Genomic DNA, 19,776 nt, shown 5'->3' with positions numbered 1-19,776 from the left:
ATTATTAACCCTCAGAAAAGCATTGTCAATCAAGGCAAAGACCCATTTGACTATAAACAATCTGCTCTTTCATCCATATAAATCATAAGTATAATTTATATATTATATAGTTAAACAGATTATTATACATGAAAATTTGTAATAGTGTAAAAACTTACTGATGATTTTCTGGATCACCATTCTCTTCTTCTGTATTCAGAAAATCAAACGCACCCAAAGCACTTTCAATAGAAATACTTATACTAGAAGATCTTGAACTGCATCTTGAATGTTTCTAAAAATGTAAATAAACATATTGTATCATGTTAAGATTTCCATTTAATGTTTGTAATAAACTACTTAGTAAATTTTTAAAATATTTAAAAAAAAACCACCAAATCTTCTGTTAGTTTACTGTTATATATATATGTAGGACTCTGAGGTGCGATAGGGACGCTGAAGTGCGATGGTCTACGCCGAAGTGCGATGGTCCGTACGCCGATGTGCGATGGTCTATATATGTTCTTAATTATGATTTCATGCTAAACGAGATTGTTTTCCGTTTTGCTGCATGAGGACATTTTTATGTGTTAACACCTTATCTTAAAAGACTTAACTTTGTTCCCCTCATCTAAAGTTACTATATGTATTACTCCCACCTCAGTCTCAGCTTACCACTTACCGTAATATCATTACACGAAGAGTATGTCAGCGTACTCACATATAGTTAAAGATTTCCAAGCACAATCGTACGTAAAAAAAACAACTTCTGTAAATTTCGAAAAATGATGTGCTACATAGAGGCTAAATTTTCTATATGTTTTCTAATTATTTCACTTTACCCGTACATGTAGTATTAAGAATGTATATAACTTGTATTCATAATGGATATACAAAAACATTCTATTTTTTCTCAGTCCAGTTCCAGTAAAAGCCCCATACGGGTGATATGTGTATTATGTACTTATTATATTGCGTTTTAAGCAGCACACCCATTTTCAGTCAGAAATAAGCACTAATGAAAAAAAATGTTTGCATGTAGCGGCTGGAACGATTGAATGAATGTTAACTTTTTTGTCCAAAGTCTGACAGTAAACTTGAACGTTACAATTAGTATGACTGGAAATATTCTCGATTATAACAAGATAAGTTCTTTTAGCACAGCTATGTATTTCTTTTCATCGACATGTGGACATAAAAAAACACTAACAATATGAAATTTATGTAACCCATCGCACTTCAGCGTAACCACCATCGTACTTCGGCCTAGCTATCAACAAGATAGCGTCACAATGCCACCATCACACTACAGCGTGATCAAAAACGGACTTCAGCGTCAAACCATCGCACCTCAGCGTGACCATCGCGGTTCGGAGTACCATCACGGTTCAGAGTCCTACATATATATATATATATTGACCAGGAAAAAGTTTTTATCTAATTCTAAATAAGTCATCTGTCATATTCCTTAATGTGTATAATGTTTTAATTGACAAAAAAACAGAAAAACAATTAATTTAAAAATTGTGAATTTCTAAAAAAATTAAATCTATTTTCCTCACTTAATCAGAATTTTTGATCCATCATAAGAGTATTGCTTGCAAGGACTTATCTGGGAATATTCAAATATTTGCATTACATTTTTAAAATCATGATCTGATTTAAGGACATTTTATGATTGTATGATCCCTTTTAGACAGGAATCAAAGAAGCTATGCATAAACTATTTTGTTTATATAATATGATTTATTGGACACATGAAAGTTATTTGGACTCTGGTGGATTGTGTCAATGATAATCATAACAAAATGAAAGTAACATTTCTTATAAGGAAAACTTGTTTCCTATGTACACCACAATGTCAACAGAAAATGTCACACTAACTTATTACAAATTAAAGATTAAACAGCACAGAATATTTTATATTCCTTAAGACACATCAAGAGTGCTTGAAAGAGTGATTGTGTCAGCAATTTTAAACAAAACAGTTTATTTTAAAATGGCAATAAGCATTAAAAAGTAAGAAGAAGCCAAAAAACAACATTAAGTTACATTTAAAGGCCCCCTTGAAGGTTTTTTTAGGACTATATAAGCCATCTTGCATGTAAAACCCCCATAGGCATTTTGAAAAGTTTGCAGGTATGTAACATTTTTGAATAATTGATAAAGTTCTTACTCGTAATATTTGTTCTAACATGACAACTACGTCTTCCAGTTTTTCTAATTCCCGATACTGTCCATGATAATCCTCTAACGTTGTCATCAGACTGTGTAAAGCGTCCTCTACATTGGTTGGCTCGTCTTTTGACAATGTCACAGTGTGACCTAATGCCACTGGGAAATGTAAGTGTGAATACCATGATGATAATAACGATGATGCTGGCGAGGATGTCACTAATGGTGATATAGAGGGCGCTGCCATTGGTTTTACAATGTCAATATTGTTATTTGTAGTAATCTCTGGGATTTCCATCACAGGTACAGGTGGCGCATGGCGTTTCATTCCTAAAGGTGAATTAGCACTAGGTACATGTATAACACTAGAAAATCCAGAGTCTCTTTGTAGGTTAAAAGAATTGTCAGAATGAACTGTACGATACGGTGATGAGAAACTGCTATGATTGCCACTCGTACGTAAAATAAAGTTATCGTCTTTGGTAGTGGTTAGATTTGGTGGTGTAGAATGGCGCCTGCTGTCGTCTGATGATAAACTTGAGTAACTTCCACTCTGTAAACAAAATTTGTAGTTATTATAGTTATATATGAATATTTAAAGTTATACTGGGTAATAGTTAATTTGAAAACTTGGTTTTAATGGCTAATCTTCGTTTATTTCTGTTTAATTATTTCACAACTTTTATGGCCTTTGAACTTTTAATGTCTTGACATTTTGTATAGACCTTATGTCTATTGGAGAAGACTATATATTGCTCTCAAGATGTCTTTTTGTGATTTGTAGTTTGGAGGTGTCTCACTGATGAATACCTAACATCGCTTTTTATTCATAGCACAGAAAGCCAGAGTGCTTGAGAGAACCACAAAACTTTGGTAGGAAAACTGACAATCCTACTTGATCAAAATTGGATTCAAACGCACATGCCACAAGTTAGTTTCAAACTTACAACCTCTGTGTTGACAGGCTATTAAAACAGTATATGAGTACCATCAAGACCCCTACTGCTGTAAGAGAACAAATCCTAAGTTCTTGTACAAGGTAAATCCTTTGAATTGGACAAGTAATGAATGTGCTATCCAATCAAAACAAGGTAATGCCAATTAGACTAATAAGAGAATCTGAATGTTTGACATAATTTATATCTTACCAGTTCTCCATTCAGAGCCAACACAGATACAGGTCTCTTCCGTGGGGTAGATTGTGGTCGGCTGGGAACATCGAAATATGACATTGCTTCTTCTACACCTTCTAAAGGACTAAAATACAATAAAAGTACAATTTAGTTTGACATACAAAGCTTGTCTTTTCCCCTAAGTTCTTGGAAACTAAGGTATGCTAATCACCTCAGCTATTTTTTATGGTGATGTTATTAGCAATGTTATATTACCTCATTTGCATATTGTTCATTTGTTGGCAATTAAATAACAAGGTTATTTAGAGAAAATTCAATTTCTAAACTTTATAATTTTGTTTTATGACTAGTTCAACTTAACTTGCATCCATTAGAAAATAAAACAGAATTCATATTTTATTTTTTTAAAACGGCCTGTATGAGCCTGGCTTTTCAATGTGATACTTACACTAAGTTTAAAACAACCATTGACAATGATGCTGTTTTGACCTCTGACCTTTATACTAACTTCCATATGATTATTACACTTAGTTTAAAACAACCATTGATATTGATGCTGTTTTTTTTTCCTCTGACGTTTATATTAACTTCCATGTGATTATTACACTAAGTTTAAAAGAACCATGGTTATTGATGCTGTTTTGAACTCTAACCTTTATACTAATGTCCAGCAAATTATTACACTAAGTTTAAAAGAACCATTATTTTTTATGCCCTTTGTTTTGACTTCTGACCTTTATACTTACTTCCATGTGATTATTACACTAAGTTTAAGAGAACCATTGGTATTGATGCTGACAGTCATTAACTGTTGATTACAAGAGAACAAATCTTTCGTCTCACATGTTTTTTGTCCTAATATCACAGACTTAAAGCTTCTTACTTCTACTCCCTGAAAAATAGAAACAAAATATAAAATAACAATGGCTCAGAGTATGTTCGTTCAACAATAAATATTTTCTTTTATGTTAAAATAACTAAAATTTCAATATAATTAATAGAAGTGATGCTATTCATTGTATATCAACAGATAATTATCTCCCTTCTTCATTGAAGGTAGATAGCAATGACACTTCTCTCTACAAAAAACAAATGGCACAGGAATTACCAACTATATGTCACGGTATAGCTTTTAACAATGAGCAATGAGCAAAGCCCATACTGCATAGTCATCTATAACACACCCCAAAAAGACAAATGTATAACAATTCAAATGAGAAATCTAACAGTTTAATTTGTGTGTATTGCACTTGGATTTTTAGCTTTTTGTTCTTAGACAGCAAGCAAATCTCTTCCACTGTGTACAACTGTTTAATTTAGTAGAAGTTCTTTGGAATATAAGTTCTGAGCAGTTTTATAAGTGGAAACAAATTTCAAAGATAACAACTATAATGAAATGGAAATTAAGAAATGCAACCTCTATGAAAATTACCCAAATTATTTCTATAAACAAATATATTTTTGACCTAAATCCCAATTTATAAATTTGGTCAATAATCTTTCATTTTTGGTCATGACTGGCAAATATGACTACTTTGAGAACCTTGGTGAATACAATATGTATAACTTTTAATGTCTTATATATAATTTATTTTGTTAGGTTTGTTATCTCATTGATTTTTGTAAGGACATCTGTATAGTATTAAAGACTATTTGTTGAACTTTTGATGTCTTGTTTTGTTGTTGGGTTGTTATCTGTGTAATGTTTAGGATCACATGTTGACCTTTGAATGTCTTGTTTTTTGTGAGTTGTTGGGGTGTGGTCTCATTGTCATATATTCGACACCTCCTTTTATTCATACCGCCCACTAACTTGTTTATTTACCTTTATATGAAGCCCATCCCCGATGACAGATTTAAATGTATACTCTGGGTTCTCCCATCTCTGGTTTCCTGTTTTTTCCACTCTGCCACGTGAACGCCACTTCTGTGATCCATGTCGCAGAGTAATATCAAACACGTCTCCTGGACATAGCCTTGCAAAGCCTGCCATACCTGTAAACAATACACTGAAATATCAAACATGCCTCGAAATATTCACATCTTCAAACCCGGTTGTTGTTTGTTGATGTGGTTCGTAAGTGTTTCTTGTTTCTTGTTTTTAGATAGATTAGAATGTTGGTTTTCCTGTTTGACTGGTTTTACACTATTCATTATTAGGGCCCTTTATAGCTTGCTGTTCGGTGTGAGCCAAGGCACCCTACTATGACCAATAAAGGTTTACGTTTACAAATAGTGACTTGAATGAGAGAGTTGTTTCATTGACACCCATACCACATCTTCTTATAACTATACACCTTGGTATCTCTAAGTTAAGAATCCAGCTCTCAAGTACTATTAAAATTATATAAAAATCTGGCCCGTAGCCAGGAATTTCCAAGGGGAGGTTCGTTGGACTCATGAACTCGACTTTAACAGTCACAATTTGAACAAAACGTTGACTTTAACAGTGCTTATTTGATTTCAAGGGGGGGGGGGGGGGGTTTCATCCGAACCCCCCAAACCCCCCTGGCTACGGGTATGAAAATCAGGAAAATGTTTATCGTGATCTTTGGAACTGTGCTTTTTATGCTGCCTAAAATTGATTTTGATATAAACTAGCTTTATCTAAGATCCTAAGTATAGTGCCAATTCTGAAGCTGAATTTTCAGGGTTTTCTCACTATAAAAAGTTTGCTACCATTTAAACTTTCTGTTTAAAAATGTTACCTTTAATTCTACAATGGAATGTTCCCATCATAGCCTCTAACTGAGCTTCTATTGCACACATTGTCTACAATAAATTTCAATGAAATATTCACTTAATGTTTCAATATTAATTTCTGAGTTTGTTATGTAGAAAGAAAATAATTAGCCCATGTATCTAAGCATCCACATAATATTCCATTGTTATTGTCCACTTTATTTATATGATTGCAATAATTTTATCACAAAGGAAACTTTTTTAGACAACTAAGAAGAAATATCTTATACAAGAAAAATTTGCTAATTATCCAATAAAATTGAAATTAAAAATTCGGTATTAAAAAATTAAATAATAATTTAAGCAAGATTTGAATTAAAAGTGAATAAATATATGTAAGCGTCTGTACAAACCTGTATACATTCTAACATGCCATATTTAACATTACTAAGTGTGTCTTTTTGACTTGTTGGTGATGTGGTATAAGCCTTCTGTAAATTTCTGGTACCTATAAAAAACATAAAAATAATTAAATCCTACTTCACGAACGGTGTGAGGGCTGTATATACAGTCAACGTCATTAAAAACCTGTATCATCATCAATCCTAGTTCCTCTGCTTGTTTGACATGTCTAGGGTATTGAATTGTTTTGCTTTTGTAATTAGATTATACTTGTATTTGATGGTCAACATAACTAAAAGGCAGTGTGACTGGCTCAACTCAATATCATTTTATAATGTAATGCTGCATGAATGAATGAATGAATGAATGAATGAATGAATGAATGAATGAATGAATGAATGAATGAATGAATGAATGAATGAATGAATGAATGAATGAATGAATGAATGAATGAATGAATGAATGAATGAATGAATGAATGAATGAATGAATGAATGAATGAATGAATGAATGAATGAATGAATGAATGAATGAATGAATGAATGAATGAATGAATGAATGAATGAATGAATGAATGAATGAATGAATGAATGAATGAATGAATGAATGAATGAATGAATGAATGAATGAATGAATGAATGAATGAATGAATGAATGAATGAATGAATGAATGAATGAATGAATGAATGAATGAATGAATGAATGAATGAATGAATGAATGAATGAATGAATGAATGAATGAATGAATGAATGAATGAATGAATGAATGAATGAATGAATGAATGAATGAATGAATGAATGAATGAATGAATGAATGAATGAATGAATGAATGAATGAATGAATGAATGAATGAATGAATGAATGAATGAATGAATGAATGAATGAATGAATGAATGAATGAATGAATGAATGAATGAATGAATGAATGAATGAATGAATGAATGAATGAATGAATGAATGAATGAATGAATGAATGAATGAATGAATGAATGAATGAATGAATGAATGAATGAATGAATGAATGAATGAATGAATGAATGAATGAATGAATGAATGAATGAATGAATGAATGAATGAATGAATGAATGAATGAATGAATGAATGAATGAATGAATGAATGAATGAATGAATGAATGAATGAATGAATGAATGAATGAATGAATGAATGAATGAATGAATGAATGAATGAATGAATGAATGAATGAATGAATGAATGAATGAATGAATGAATGAATGAATGAATGAATGAATGAATGAATGAATGAATCATATTTAATGTGATGCTGCTTAAAGCAACCACCAATCAATCAATCATATTTTAATGAGTATAGTTTAGCTCTTTAATGCTTAGGTCTCTTGTACACATCTCCCCACATACTCATATATCTATATATCCTTGCCATTCAAATTTTGGTGTTTGAACATGCCAGATGAAGACTGATTTAGACAACATTTATAAATGTTTTTTTTCATGAATTTGTTAATTGAACTGTTTCTTTAAATATTTTCTATTGTATTCCATTGTATTGTATTTAACTGTATTGTCTGTTTGTATTGCTTTTACCCTCATGGGTGTAGTTTTGCAGTAAAGATTATTATATGTTTTTTTACTTTATTTAGTGTATTTTACCTTCTCTTAGTTGTTGTTGTACCATGTAACAATCATGTAATTCTTCAATCTGAAAAATAAAAACAAACATTTATAAGATATATCATTTTCTTCTTTTCAATTATATTCTAAACATTCAAATACATGAGAAAGGTCCATAAAATTGAGAATGGAAATGGGGAATGTTTCACTGAGACACTACCTGCCCTCAGAGCAGAAAACAGCCGAAGACCACCAATGGGTCTTCAAAACAGCGAGAAAATCCCACACCCATGAGGTCTCCATTTGGATTAGTCCACAAAAAGAATAAAGAAGTCAACATGTATTAGAAGAGATTCAGATAAATAAAAAAAGAGTTCAACTCTTCAAATAGCTGATTGTTTGAATGGATTGGATTCCAAAGAGATTTGATAACAAGAATACGTTTCAATAGGAAATTCATTGTAACCAAATTTAAGTCTAGACATTGTGGGAGAGACACATATGGACCAGAAAACATAAGGCTCCCAGTACAGCCATATAGTTGGGGCATAATAGAAATATGTAAAACTTTTATCCTGTAAAAGATTTACATGTTGACATTGAAACCAGCTCAATGCAATAACCACAGGAAAATGAAGAATGATTCCAATAATCAGAAAAAATATAAATCATTAAAGTGTCAGGAATTCAATAATTGTTTCCTAGTCAGAATTACCATTATTAATGAAGAGATTTTGACACGTTATTTTCGAATAATTCACTTTAAAGTCAATACATTAACCTTAAATTTTCCTTCAGATAATTAAACATGCTCTTTGCATTTATCAATAACTTATGATATATTATAATCCTTTATAAATTATTTTCATAAACCATTTGTAAACCTACACATTAATTAATACCAGGTAAAAGTGAGGTATGATTTGACAGAAAATTGAAGGACTTGTTATTTGACATGTACATTATTAAAGTGATAGTATGTAAATTAAAACTAACATTAAAACAAGGAAATGTGGGATGATACATTATTTCACACTTCTTTATGACTATCAGTGTATCAGACAGAAAGCTGCTCATTTCATGATTTAACAACTACCAGAAAACAACCCAGGTGCAAGTTAGAGCTGCTGGCCTTTCGTGGTTCAATGACTATCAGTAAAAAACCATAGAGCCAGACAGGGGCACTACCCATCACATGGTGGTTCAATGACTACCAGAAAACAACCCAGGTGTTAGTCGTAGATTCCTGGCCTTCTATGGTTCAATGACTATCAGAAAACAACCAAGGTGTAAGTCAGAGCTCCCTGCCCTTTCATGGTTCATTGACTACCAGAAAACAACCCAGGTGTAAGTCAGAGCTCCTCTGCCCTTTCATGGTTCATTGACTACCAGAAAACAACCCAGGTGTTAGTCAGAGCCCCTCTGTCCTTTCATGGATCAATGACTACCAGAAAACAACCCAGGTGTTAGTCAGAGCTCCTTTGCCCTTTCATGGATCAATGACTACCAGAAAACAACCAAGGTGTTAGTCAGAACCCCTCTGTCTATTCATGGTTCAATGACTACCAGAAAACAACCAAGGTGTTAGTCAGAACCCCTCTGTCTATTCATGGTTCAATGACTACCAGAAAACAACCCAGGTGTTAGTCAGAGCTCCCTGCTCTTTAATGGTTCAATGATTTCTACAAAATAACCCAGGTGTTAGTCAGAGCTTCCTGCCCTTTAATGGTTCATTGATTTCTACAAAATAACGCAGGTGTTAGTCAGAGCCCCTCTGCCCTTTAATGGTTCAATGACTACCAGAAAACGACCCAAGTGTTAGTCATAGATTTCAGCCCTTTCATGGTTTGAATTACTACAAGAAAACAACCCAGGTGTTAGTCCGAGCTCCTCTGTCCTTTAATGGTTGACTATTTGGTCAGATAACTGATGTGTATAGCATGACACTACTTTATTTCCAGTAACATGAGTATTTGATTTCCAGTAACATGAGTATTTTATTTCCTAAATCAATACTTGGTTGCATTGAATCCTCACATGACTAATTACAATTCTTCATATAAATGTTTTTTTATTTCTTATTGATTTCACAGGATATGTTTTCTGACTCATTTCATCTGATAAAGTGACAGTATTGTATAAAGAGAATAAAAATTCTTATTGGTTTCAATGATATACCGTCAAATAATTACCAATGTAAAATAAACTCTGTACTTTCTCTCGTCTTTTGTCATACAAAAATAAATAAGAGATTAAAGATTAAAAACTAAGTGAGAACCTGTAGTAATAGATATAGTTTTTTGAATTTTTAAATTTTTGAAAAGAATAACTAGTTCAATGATTGTTCAGAAATCTTAATCATAAACTTGTTTGCACTAATTGGAATCAGTTTTGTATCCAAGATTTTGAAAAGGGGGAGGGGAGACAAGGCAAAACATGGCCTCTTGGGATCATATCATATTTTTTTGCAGATTATCACCTGCTTAGTAATGAAGTAGTGGATACCAATTCTGAATTATTTGGGATTTGATCCACACTGACAATAGACATATAAAGTTCTCCAACCAATCATGCTACCAAAGACTTTCAAAATGAATTTCAACATCTTCACTGCTTATCCACTTAGCTGAACAAACATTAGGAACAGTTTGTATGCTATCAAATTAGATAGTTATATGATATCTGTTTTGTCTATTGATTACTAAGTTTTTGATGTTCCATGTAATACAATTACTTGTCATGCCTATATACTATCTAGTCTGATGCAGAACAAATATCTCTTATCTAACGTTTAGTCACAAATCAATGGGAACATATTACATAAGAGGCATTTGGAATAAAATAACATATCCAAGATATTACTCAATGTCAGACATTTATTTTTAGTTGTAAGCGCAACAAATGAATTTACTTCCAAAATGTTGCATTTTTTGACATTTTTATCATATATTTGTTTGAAGGGGTTATATAAAAAAGTTCTCCTATAAATGTGCATGAATTATGACTCAGTTTTCGAAAGCAACTTGAGTCATGAGAAATATCATCAACCTATGGTTTGTTTCCTACAAATAATATTTCTCTAATTCTTAATCTTTCAAAGGACTAACAGTGGTAGATTATGGGGTTAGTTTCACTTGAATGAAATACACCAGAGACGAATATATATACTAGATAGATATAGTCAATGTGTCAGACAAGAAGATTTTTGTTGCATCTTTGTCCAAAAAAATCAATTTTGTTATGTAAAATCCAAAACTGAATTCACAAACATACCATTCCAACCTGCCTGCACCTCAGAATATATGTATGATTATGTTTAAAATACCAACCTTAGACAGATGAAACTCTAATCTTTTAAGTAAAATACCAACCTTAGACGGATGAAACTCTAATCTTTTAAGTAAAATACCAACCTTAGACAGATGAAACTCTAATCTTTTAAGTAAAATACCAACCTTAGACAGATGAAACTCTAATCTTTTAAGTAAAATACCAACCTTAGACAGATGAAACTCTAATCTTTTAATGATTATGTTTAAAATACCAACCTTAGACAGATGAAACTCTAATCTTTTAAGTAAAATACCAACCTTAGACAGATGAAACTCTAATCTTTTAAGGTAAAATACCAACCTTAGACAGATGAAACTCTAATCTTTTAAGTAAAATACCAACCTTAGACAGATGACACTCTAATCTTTTAAGGTAAAATACCAACCTTAGACAGATGAAACTCTAATCTTTTAAGGTAAAATACCAACCTTAGACAGATGACACTCTAATCTTTTAAGTAAAATACCAACCTTAGACAGATGAAACTCTAATCTTTTAAGGTAAAATACCAACCTTAGACAGATGAAACTCTAATCTTTTAAGTAAAATACCAACCTTAGACAGATGAAACTCTAATCTTTTAAGGTATCTCTCTGCTGCTTTTATTTGCTGAAAAGATAAGGGAAACATTATACATCATACTGGTTAAATATAAGGATCCGGCTTTTGATTTTAGAGGTGACAAACAAGTTGTCCAGAATTTAAAAAAAAAGATGGACCCAGACAAACTGTCTGATACTGATCTGGAGCATCACAGCTCATACCAACTTTTATCTTGAGGTTCTTGTTGCTCAATATTTTGGTTTCTGTGTAGTGTTAAAGGTGGTCTGTTTTTTGTTTGTATTTTCCTTGTTTTTTTTTGTTTCCCAATGATTGATCTGCAGGGAACAATTTGTTTTCCAATCCCTGCCTTTAAAATGGATATTTATACATGTCCATTGTTGAATATCATACATTTTTGTAAGTTGACTTCTAGATATTTTTTTCTGTTTTGTTGTTGTTGTATTGTTTGGTTTCTGTCTCATTATCAAAATCTTGTATAAATTCAACAAAAATAAAATGTTACATTCCTAGTCATGTAAAGTTGGACTGTACCCCACCAGTTGTTTTGTTACATTCCTAGTCATGTAAAGTTGGACTGTACCCCAGCAGTTGTTTTAGTTTATTTACATATACAGCAATTGTATGGTAATTGGGAAAGTTTCTGTTTTGTCAAAATTGGGATCATCAAAGACACTCCCATTTTGAATTCTATATCTTCTATAAATTAAAAACTGTAGGACTGCAAAATCAAGCTTATTTTTTATCTATAAATTATGCACAAAATGTAACCTGCAACACAGCATCTCTTAAATTCCCTTTTCGTGTGACTAAAGTGACCTTTCAAACATGCATTTTTTTATTATGAGTTACCATGTGACATAGGTGACATTCAATCATGCATTGTGAGTTATATTAGTGTACAAACAACAAAAATGTCCAAACATGAGTCCTTCATATTAGAAAACTTGTGGACATTAAACAAACATGTAACAAACTTCATCAAACAAATCATTCTAAATAATCCAAACCATATTCCAACAGGCATGCAAACAATTCAAAATACCCCAAAATATCCTTAATCAACATTCATGCATCACAATCACAAACACATAGTTTACCTTATCTGTTTCCAATAATTTACCCTGAAGAAAGTAAGGTTAACATACAAGAGGGTTAAACTGACAAGTAAAAAAATGTTATTTCAGAAGTATTCTTTAAATGACCTTGAGATGTAGATACTGACCTTCACATCATTCTGTTGGAAACATTACTCAATTTGCAATCATGCTTTTTTTAAGAAAAAAATTATAGAAAAGAATTTAAAAAAGAAGGGAAACTGTTAGCTCGAAAGTAGTTAAGAATTAGTTCTGTTAATAGCTTGTCTATCCTTTTTAAACTGAGCGGACCAAGGTTGAAATGACTGTATAAAAATAAGATGATTGCCATTGAGACAACTGAACCACCAAAGTTCAAATGGAGCAGATGTAAGCAAATACAGGCATCTGTATGGCCTAACTAATAATGTTTTTTTTTAATTTCCAGCTTTTAGTACTTTCTCATTACTGTCTTGATAATCTTATATGGTACTTAAAAGACACCTCTATCATGACCCTATTAAATCTGTAACTATTCTATTCTAGTAAAAGCTGCCCCCCCCCCCCCCCCTCTAATAGCTTATCATTTTATGACCTAGTAAAAAAATCAAATAGTTTAATCTATCATGACCCTGAAAAAGAACCCTCTTCAAATAATTAATTGATATGACATGACCCAGTTAAAGAACCCTCCTCAAATAAATTGATCGATCATGACCCAGAAATAGAATTATTTTTAATCTTATTATATATTCAGTAAATGTATTCATAAATATTGATGAGGCATGTGAGAGAAAATTTAATTAATCAAAGTGCTGTAATAAATATTTTACTATACACCAGATTTACTGAAGTTCATAAAGAAACTTCTATCTTTGTTATTCACTTAATGTTGTATTCAAGAAATTGACTGGAAGTTTTGTTTTAAAATACAGCCGTAGATTTTCATTCCTAGACCTAGTACATAACTTTAATAATAACATAGTATATTCATTCCTAGACCTAGTACATAACTTTAATAATAACATAATATGCTAACAAAGCTTCCCTTTACAGTACATCTCGAACATTCTACTTAAGGTCCACAACGACAACTGAATTTGTCATTTTAATGTTAGATTTTAGGTCCATCCTTCATTTCAGATGATTAGGCCAAGGTAATATGAACATTTTTAGTGGCATATCTTGTGACATGGTCCGCACATCTTTCTTTACTGAGGATAAGGCCATGGTAATATAAACATTGTTTAGTAGCACAAGCCACATTATACTTCTTACAGAGGATAAAAATCAAGGTAATATAAACATTGTTAAGTGGCACAAGCCACATTATACTTCTTTACAGAGGATAAAGTCAAGGTAATATGAACATTGTTTAGTGGCACAAGCCACATTATACTTCTATTTAGAGGATAAAGCCAAGGTAATATGAACATTGTTTAGTGGCACAAGCAACATATCCTTCTCTTCAGAGAATAAGACCATGGTAAAATGAGCATTGTTTGGTAGCACATCCTTCATTTCAGAGAATTAGGCCATGGTAATATGAACATTCTTTTATTTCAGATAATAAGGCCATGGTAGTGTGAGCATTGTTTGGTGGCACATCCTTTATTTCAGAGAATTAGGCCATAGTTATAAGATTTGGCCAAGGAAATATGACCATCAAAGTATTCAGTTCAGGTTGGATTGAAAAAAGGAAATTTACCAAATTACAATGCTGCTAATCTGTGTACATAGACATTATTATCTCCCCCTTCTGATATCAAATTGGTTATGTCTAATTTGTTATTTCCCAATCAGACGTGATGCTTTAACAATCTTTGAAAATAAAAAAACATATATTCCTAAACATCATGTGACCTTACAAAGGGACATTACTCTCCAGTACTGGAAATGTGATATAAAACAGGGATATGACTCTACATGTAGTATTGAAATTGGCCTAAGACTTTCCAATACAAGAAAGAAACCTATATTGACATAAGTTTACAACAATGGGAAGATAACTCTGTTTACCTGAGCAGTAGAAGTTGCTTGCTCAACACCTCTGGCACATAACTGGTCTATATCGTCTTTAGTAGCTTCTATAAACTCCCTGAAACAAAGAAATATTCAAATTAAAGATAATTATACTGGTTTGCAGTATTGGATTTAGTTAAACATCTGGCTGGAATCATACAGTCTCATTTTCATAAGATCATAACTTTATCCAGTGGGAACAATGTAAACAAAATATTTAATTCTATGTTTTCATCTTTCAAATGATCAATTTGTCAATTATCATTTATACATGTAAGTTATTGAACGATGGGGTTAGAAATAAGAGGCTATCAACACTCAGTCATCCAGTTAGTAACAAACAACAGCTATATATGTAATTAACATTTAAAATTCAGACCCCCACATCACTAAACTATGTAAGGTCATTTGCATATTCTCCCTCAGGCATTATGTCACACTGACTGATATAGAACGCTCTCTTAATGAACTATTTGTATTCTTAATTAATGAGAAGAAATGTAAATTACAGCTTGTTAAAATACAAATTGTTCTGATTCTGTTTTCAAGTCAAAAGAAATTGGAATTACACAAGATGTTTATATGGGGACACTTCAAGTCCCCAATAACAGTAGAAAATTCAATAAAAAAAAAAAATCGGGAAAATTTTCCCGATATTTTCATTGTACTAATGAACTCAAAATTGTTCAATTTTTTTTTTGTCGCGTTTTTGAATTTCCGGATCTGTGCAGAAATCTACTTCCATTTCTGGTCTTGTTTGCATGAGACTTTGAATAAAATGTATATTTATCAGTCTAAGAAAGGAACTCAATACTAATTCATTTTTAAAAATTGTTTGTTATAAAAAAAAAAAAGTTACCTGATGACAGCGTTTCTTTGTTTACATTGAATATGACGTCATAACTTAAATAACATCACAACTAAAATCCCTAGCAAAAGAACCAAAATCGGAAACGTTACGTTCTTTGTTTACATTGAATATGACATCATAACGTCACAACTAAATCCCTAACAACAGAACCAAAATCGGAAACGTTACGGTATTTCCGTTTCTCTTTTTAACATGTTTCCGTTTCTCTTTTTAACATGCTTGATTTATAAAAAAAATCATACAGACTTAGTCCCCATTCACAGGTTATGCCTGCCTCATATTAACAGGGGAATCATCGATGTGGATTCATTAATGTTTCATAAATTGAGAGAAAACATTTTTTTGTGGATATTTAATTTTGTGGTTTTGCATGGAAGCCGTTTGAAAATGATTTGAACTTAATCTAACATTGATATTTGTGCTTTAACCTGTGCTCATAAAAATTGTTTTACCACCAATGATAAAGAATCCAAAATACATAAGGATCACTATATAAGTCCAGTGTTCTCAGTACATAAGGATCACTATAGAAGTCCAGTGTTCTCAGTACATAAGGATCACTATAGAAGTCCAGTGTTCTCAGTACATAAGGATCACTATAGAAGTCCAGTGTTCTCAGTACATAAGGATCACTATAGAAGTCCAGTGTTCTCAGTACATAAGGATCACTATAGAAGTCCAGTGTTCTCAGTACATAAGGATCACTATAGAAGTCCAGTGTTCTCAGTACATAAGGATCACTATAGAAGTCCAGTGTTCTCAGTACATAAGGATCACTATAGAAGTCCAGTGTTCTCAGTACATAAGGATCACTATAGAAGTCCCGTGTTCTCAGTACATAAGGATCACTATAGAAGTCCCGTGTTCTCAGTACATAAGGATCACTATAGAAGTCCCGTGTTCTCAGTACATAAGGATCACTATAGAAGTCCAGTGTTCTCAGTACATAAGGATCACTATAGAAGTCCAGTGTTCTCAGTACATAAGGATCACTATATAAGTCCAGTGTTCTCAGTACATAAGGATCACTATATAAGTCCAGTGTTCTCAGTACATAAGGATCACTATAGAAGTCCAGTGTTCTCAGTACATAAGGGTCACTATATAAGTCCAGTGTTCTCAGTACATAAGGATCACTATAGAAGTCCAGTGTTCTCAGTACATAAGGATCACTATACAAGTCCAGTGTTCTCAAAAACTTTTCTTTACTTCTTCCAAACCAACCAGACATCAATGATCTAGAAGTCCAGTGTTCTCAGTACATAAGGATCACTATACAAGTCCAGTGTTCTCAAAAACTTTTCTTTACTTCTTCCAAACCAACCAGACATCAATGATCTAGAAGTCCAGTGTTCTCAGTACATAAGGATCACTATACAAGTCCAGTGTTCTCAAAAACTTTTCTTTACTTCTTCCAAACCAACCAGACATCAATGATCTAGAAGTCCAGTGTTCTCAGTACATAAGGATCACTATACAAGTCCAGTGTTCTCAAAAACTTTTCTTTACTTCTTCCAAACCAACCAGACATCAATGATCTTAGCTTAAACACTTCATGTACATGGAATATTAATACTTTTTATAACTGCCTTTTATTTCAAATGATATTTCTATTTCCCTGAATAAAGGATGTGTTTTTAATAATATCTTCATGGTGTTAAAAATGGCAGTATATAATTTTTACAATACATGGAGGCCACATTTTTGTGCCTTTCCCAAGTCAGGAGCCTATGTCTTTTGTTAGTTTTGTATGGTTTTTTTAAATTTTTGTTTATTTATATGTTTAGGAGTTTAGTATGACATTCATTTTCACTAGACTAGTAAACATTTTTTAGGGGCCAGCTGAAGTCCGCCTCCAGGTGCGCTGTGTTGAAGACCCATTGGTGGACTTCAGTAGTTTATTTTACTCTTTGGTTGGGTTGTTGTCTCTTTGACACATTCCCAATTTCCATTGTCTATTTTAGTTCAAAAACCCATATACCATATCTTTTTTTAAAGAATAAATGCAGGAAAATGATTAGACTGTCATTAACTCTTTAGATTCCATTCTTGGTCAGTAATTATGCTTGATGACCTCAGCAGCATAGAATGGTTGTTCATTATTGAGAACCCTACATGTACATTGACCTTTAAATGACCTTTAAATGACTCTTATTGTTGTTGTTGATTTGTTATCAACACATTAACATTTATCATCAATATTACATCTAAATCAAATCAATAATTATATTTATTTCAGAGTTAAAACATGCCACTTGTTGATACATGTAGTAAAATTTAAAACAATTTAAAAATTGATGTTTTCAAAGAAAACAAATAGATGTTTGTTGGACAAGAATTAGAGATTTAAGTGACATAATTGTTAGCAGTCAGTGATAAAATTCATGTCAAATATAACTTGGGGATAAGTACAAGGGTGGGTTGATTTTCACTGATATTATTTTAATCATGTAGTTAGATCACCCTATTAACCTTAAACATTGATGAACTGTTTAAACTTTCTTGTAAGTATAATTACAGAGGATAAACCAAGTATGACCGTAAGATAAATATCTCTGAATGGGTAAACGACTAAATATAGGAATGATCAAAGAGAATCCATGAAGAACAATCATTTAGCTTTATAGAGATGACTTCACTTTTCATAGTCTGACTATTTCTCATTTCCATAATACCAAAAGTTTATACCATCTCAGTGGATTCATATTCATAGTGCGGTTGCCTAGAATGTGAGTCAATTGTAAATTCACTTCGAAGATTATTCTTAAAATTAAATCTTTTAAAAGATTTTTACAATTCATTGTATGGAGTTTACATGGAAGAAAACATTCAATCTGTTATTAAAAGCAAGGACTTTTTGGGTCAGAGCAGTGGGTCAGAGGCATAATTATGTGTGCTTGTTTAGTAACATGCCTGTCTTATGACTGTTCACTTCTAAGCCATTTTCCCATGTGAAGGGTTATGATCCAGCCACTTCTATCAAAGATGCTTGCAAGCTATCTTCACTAGCTAAGGGTTACGACTGATCTAGTCTCTGCCTATCAAAGATGCTTGCAAACTAGCTTGATAAAAATTTGGCTCTGCTTGTACAAATCAGAATCTATCAATCTTAATTTCACAAAAACATATTCTTGATCTGCATCAATGGTTGAAGGATTGCCCTTAGAATGTTAATTATAAAATATCTCAGTTTTATCAATTTTCTTGACTTAGTAAGAATACGTGTTTGGGAAAAAGCACAAAATTTACACTAGCTAACAAGAACTAATAATTACATTAGATGTATGTTTCATTATAATACTTTATTCTGATTAGCTAACAGCACATCACGTGTTATTCCGTAAGCAATTGTATCACTCAATAATACTTTTCATTCATGATAGCACGTGGTCCCACAATAAAGTGCACAGGTGAATTAAATAAAAACAATATAAAATTCGTTTTTTCTTGATCATAGCTAAAAACATGTAATTATAAGTATTGAATGCTTCTTTTTGTAACTTCATAGGGTTGTAAAAGCGTTGACCGTGCGCACATTTTTAGAATGAAGCGCTTCCGCGCTTCATTCAAAATGTACTTCGGTCAACGTTTTTACACCCCAATGAATTTACAAAAAGAAGCATTCAATTCTTAAATAAAAAAATTTGTTCATAAAAAACTTTGAATTCATTTTTTTCTATAAAAAAGGGGAGGTAATTCAGAAAATATCATCCATTCTATTATTTTTTTTATAGAAAATAACAGTTATCTACCATCACAATTACTTTGTTTATGATCATAACAAGATGCAAAGAAACTTACATAAATAAATGAAGAATGTGCCCATGAGACACAGTCTAGATGCTCCCCCTTGTAAATATACAACAAATGCAGAAATTTACATTTCACTAAGGGACATTACTCTTAACAGTCAAACTGAAGTTGAAAAGTACACAAAACAATGTATGTAA

At 32.1% G+C, this 19,776-nt stretch overlaps 1 protein-coding gene across 14 annotated transcripts in view; it reads right to left on the bottom strand.

Moving 5' to 3' along the window:
* Window positions 1–19,776, bottom strand: part of LOC139529799 (rho family-interacting cell polarization regulator 2-like) — an 80,865-nt gene that overhangs the window by 7,344 nt on the left and 53,745 nt on the right. For 7 of the 14 annotated variants that reach the window (XM_071325707.1, XM_071325705.1, XM_071325701.1 and 4 more), the window contains 11 exons: window positions 14,953–15,031; window positions 12,958–12,981; window positions 11,852–11,905; window positions 8,003–8,051; window positions 6,383–6,477; window positions 5,996–6,059; window positions 5,113–5,282; window positions 4,034–4,179; window positions 3,303–3,411; window positions 2,156–2,707; window positions 159–274 (listed from right to left, as the gene is read on the bottom strand). In XM_071325707.1, coding sequence (XP_071181808.1) covers window positions 159–274; window positions 2,156–2,707; window positions 3,303–3,411; window positions 4,034–4,179; window positions 5,113–5,282; window positions 5,996–6,059; window positions 6,383–6,477; window positions 8,003–8,051; window positions 11,852–11,905; window positions 12,958–12,981; window positions 14,953–15,031 — 1,458 coding nt within the window. The remainder of the gene's footprint in view (window positions 1–158; window positions 275–2,155; window positions 2,708–3,302; window positions 3,412–4,033; window positions 4,180–5,112; window positions 5,283–5,995; window positions 6,060–6,382; window positions 6,478–8,002; window positions 8,052–11,851; window positions 11,906–12,957; window positions 12,982–14,952; window positions 15,032–19,776) is intronic. The other 7 variants (XM_071325711.1, XM_071325702.1, XM_071325700.1 and 4 more) reach the window with 1 other exon arrangement.

Source organism: Mytilus edulis, chromosome 7 (genome assembly GCF_963676685.1).
Source record: "Mytilus edulis chromosome 7, xbMytEdul2.2, whole genome shotgun sequence".
Taxonomy (NCBI): domain Eukaryota; kingdom Metazoa; phylum Mollusca; class Bivalvia; order Mytilida; family Mytilidae; genus Mytilus; species Mytilus edulis.
The sequence above is the reverse complement of the archived record's forward strand: the minus strand, read 5'-3'. Positions and strand labels throughout refer to the sequence as shown.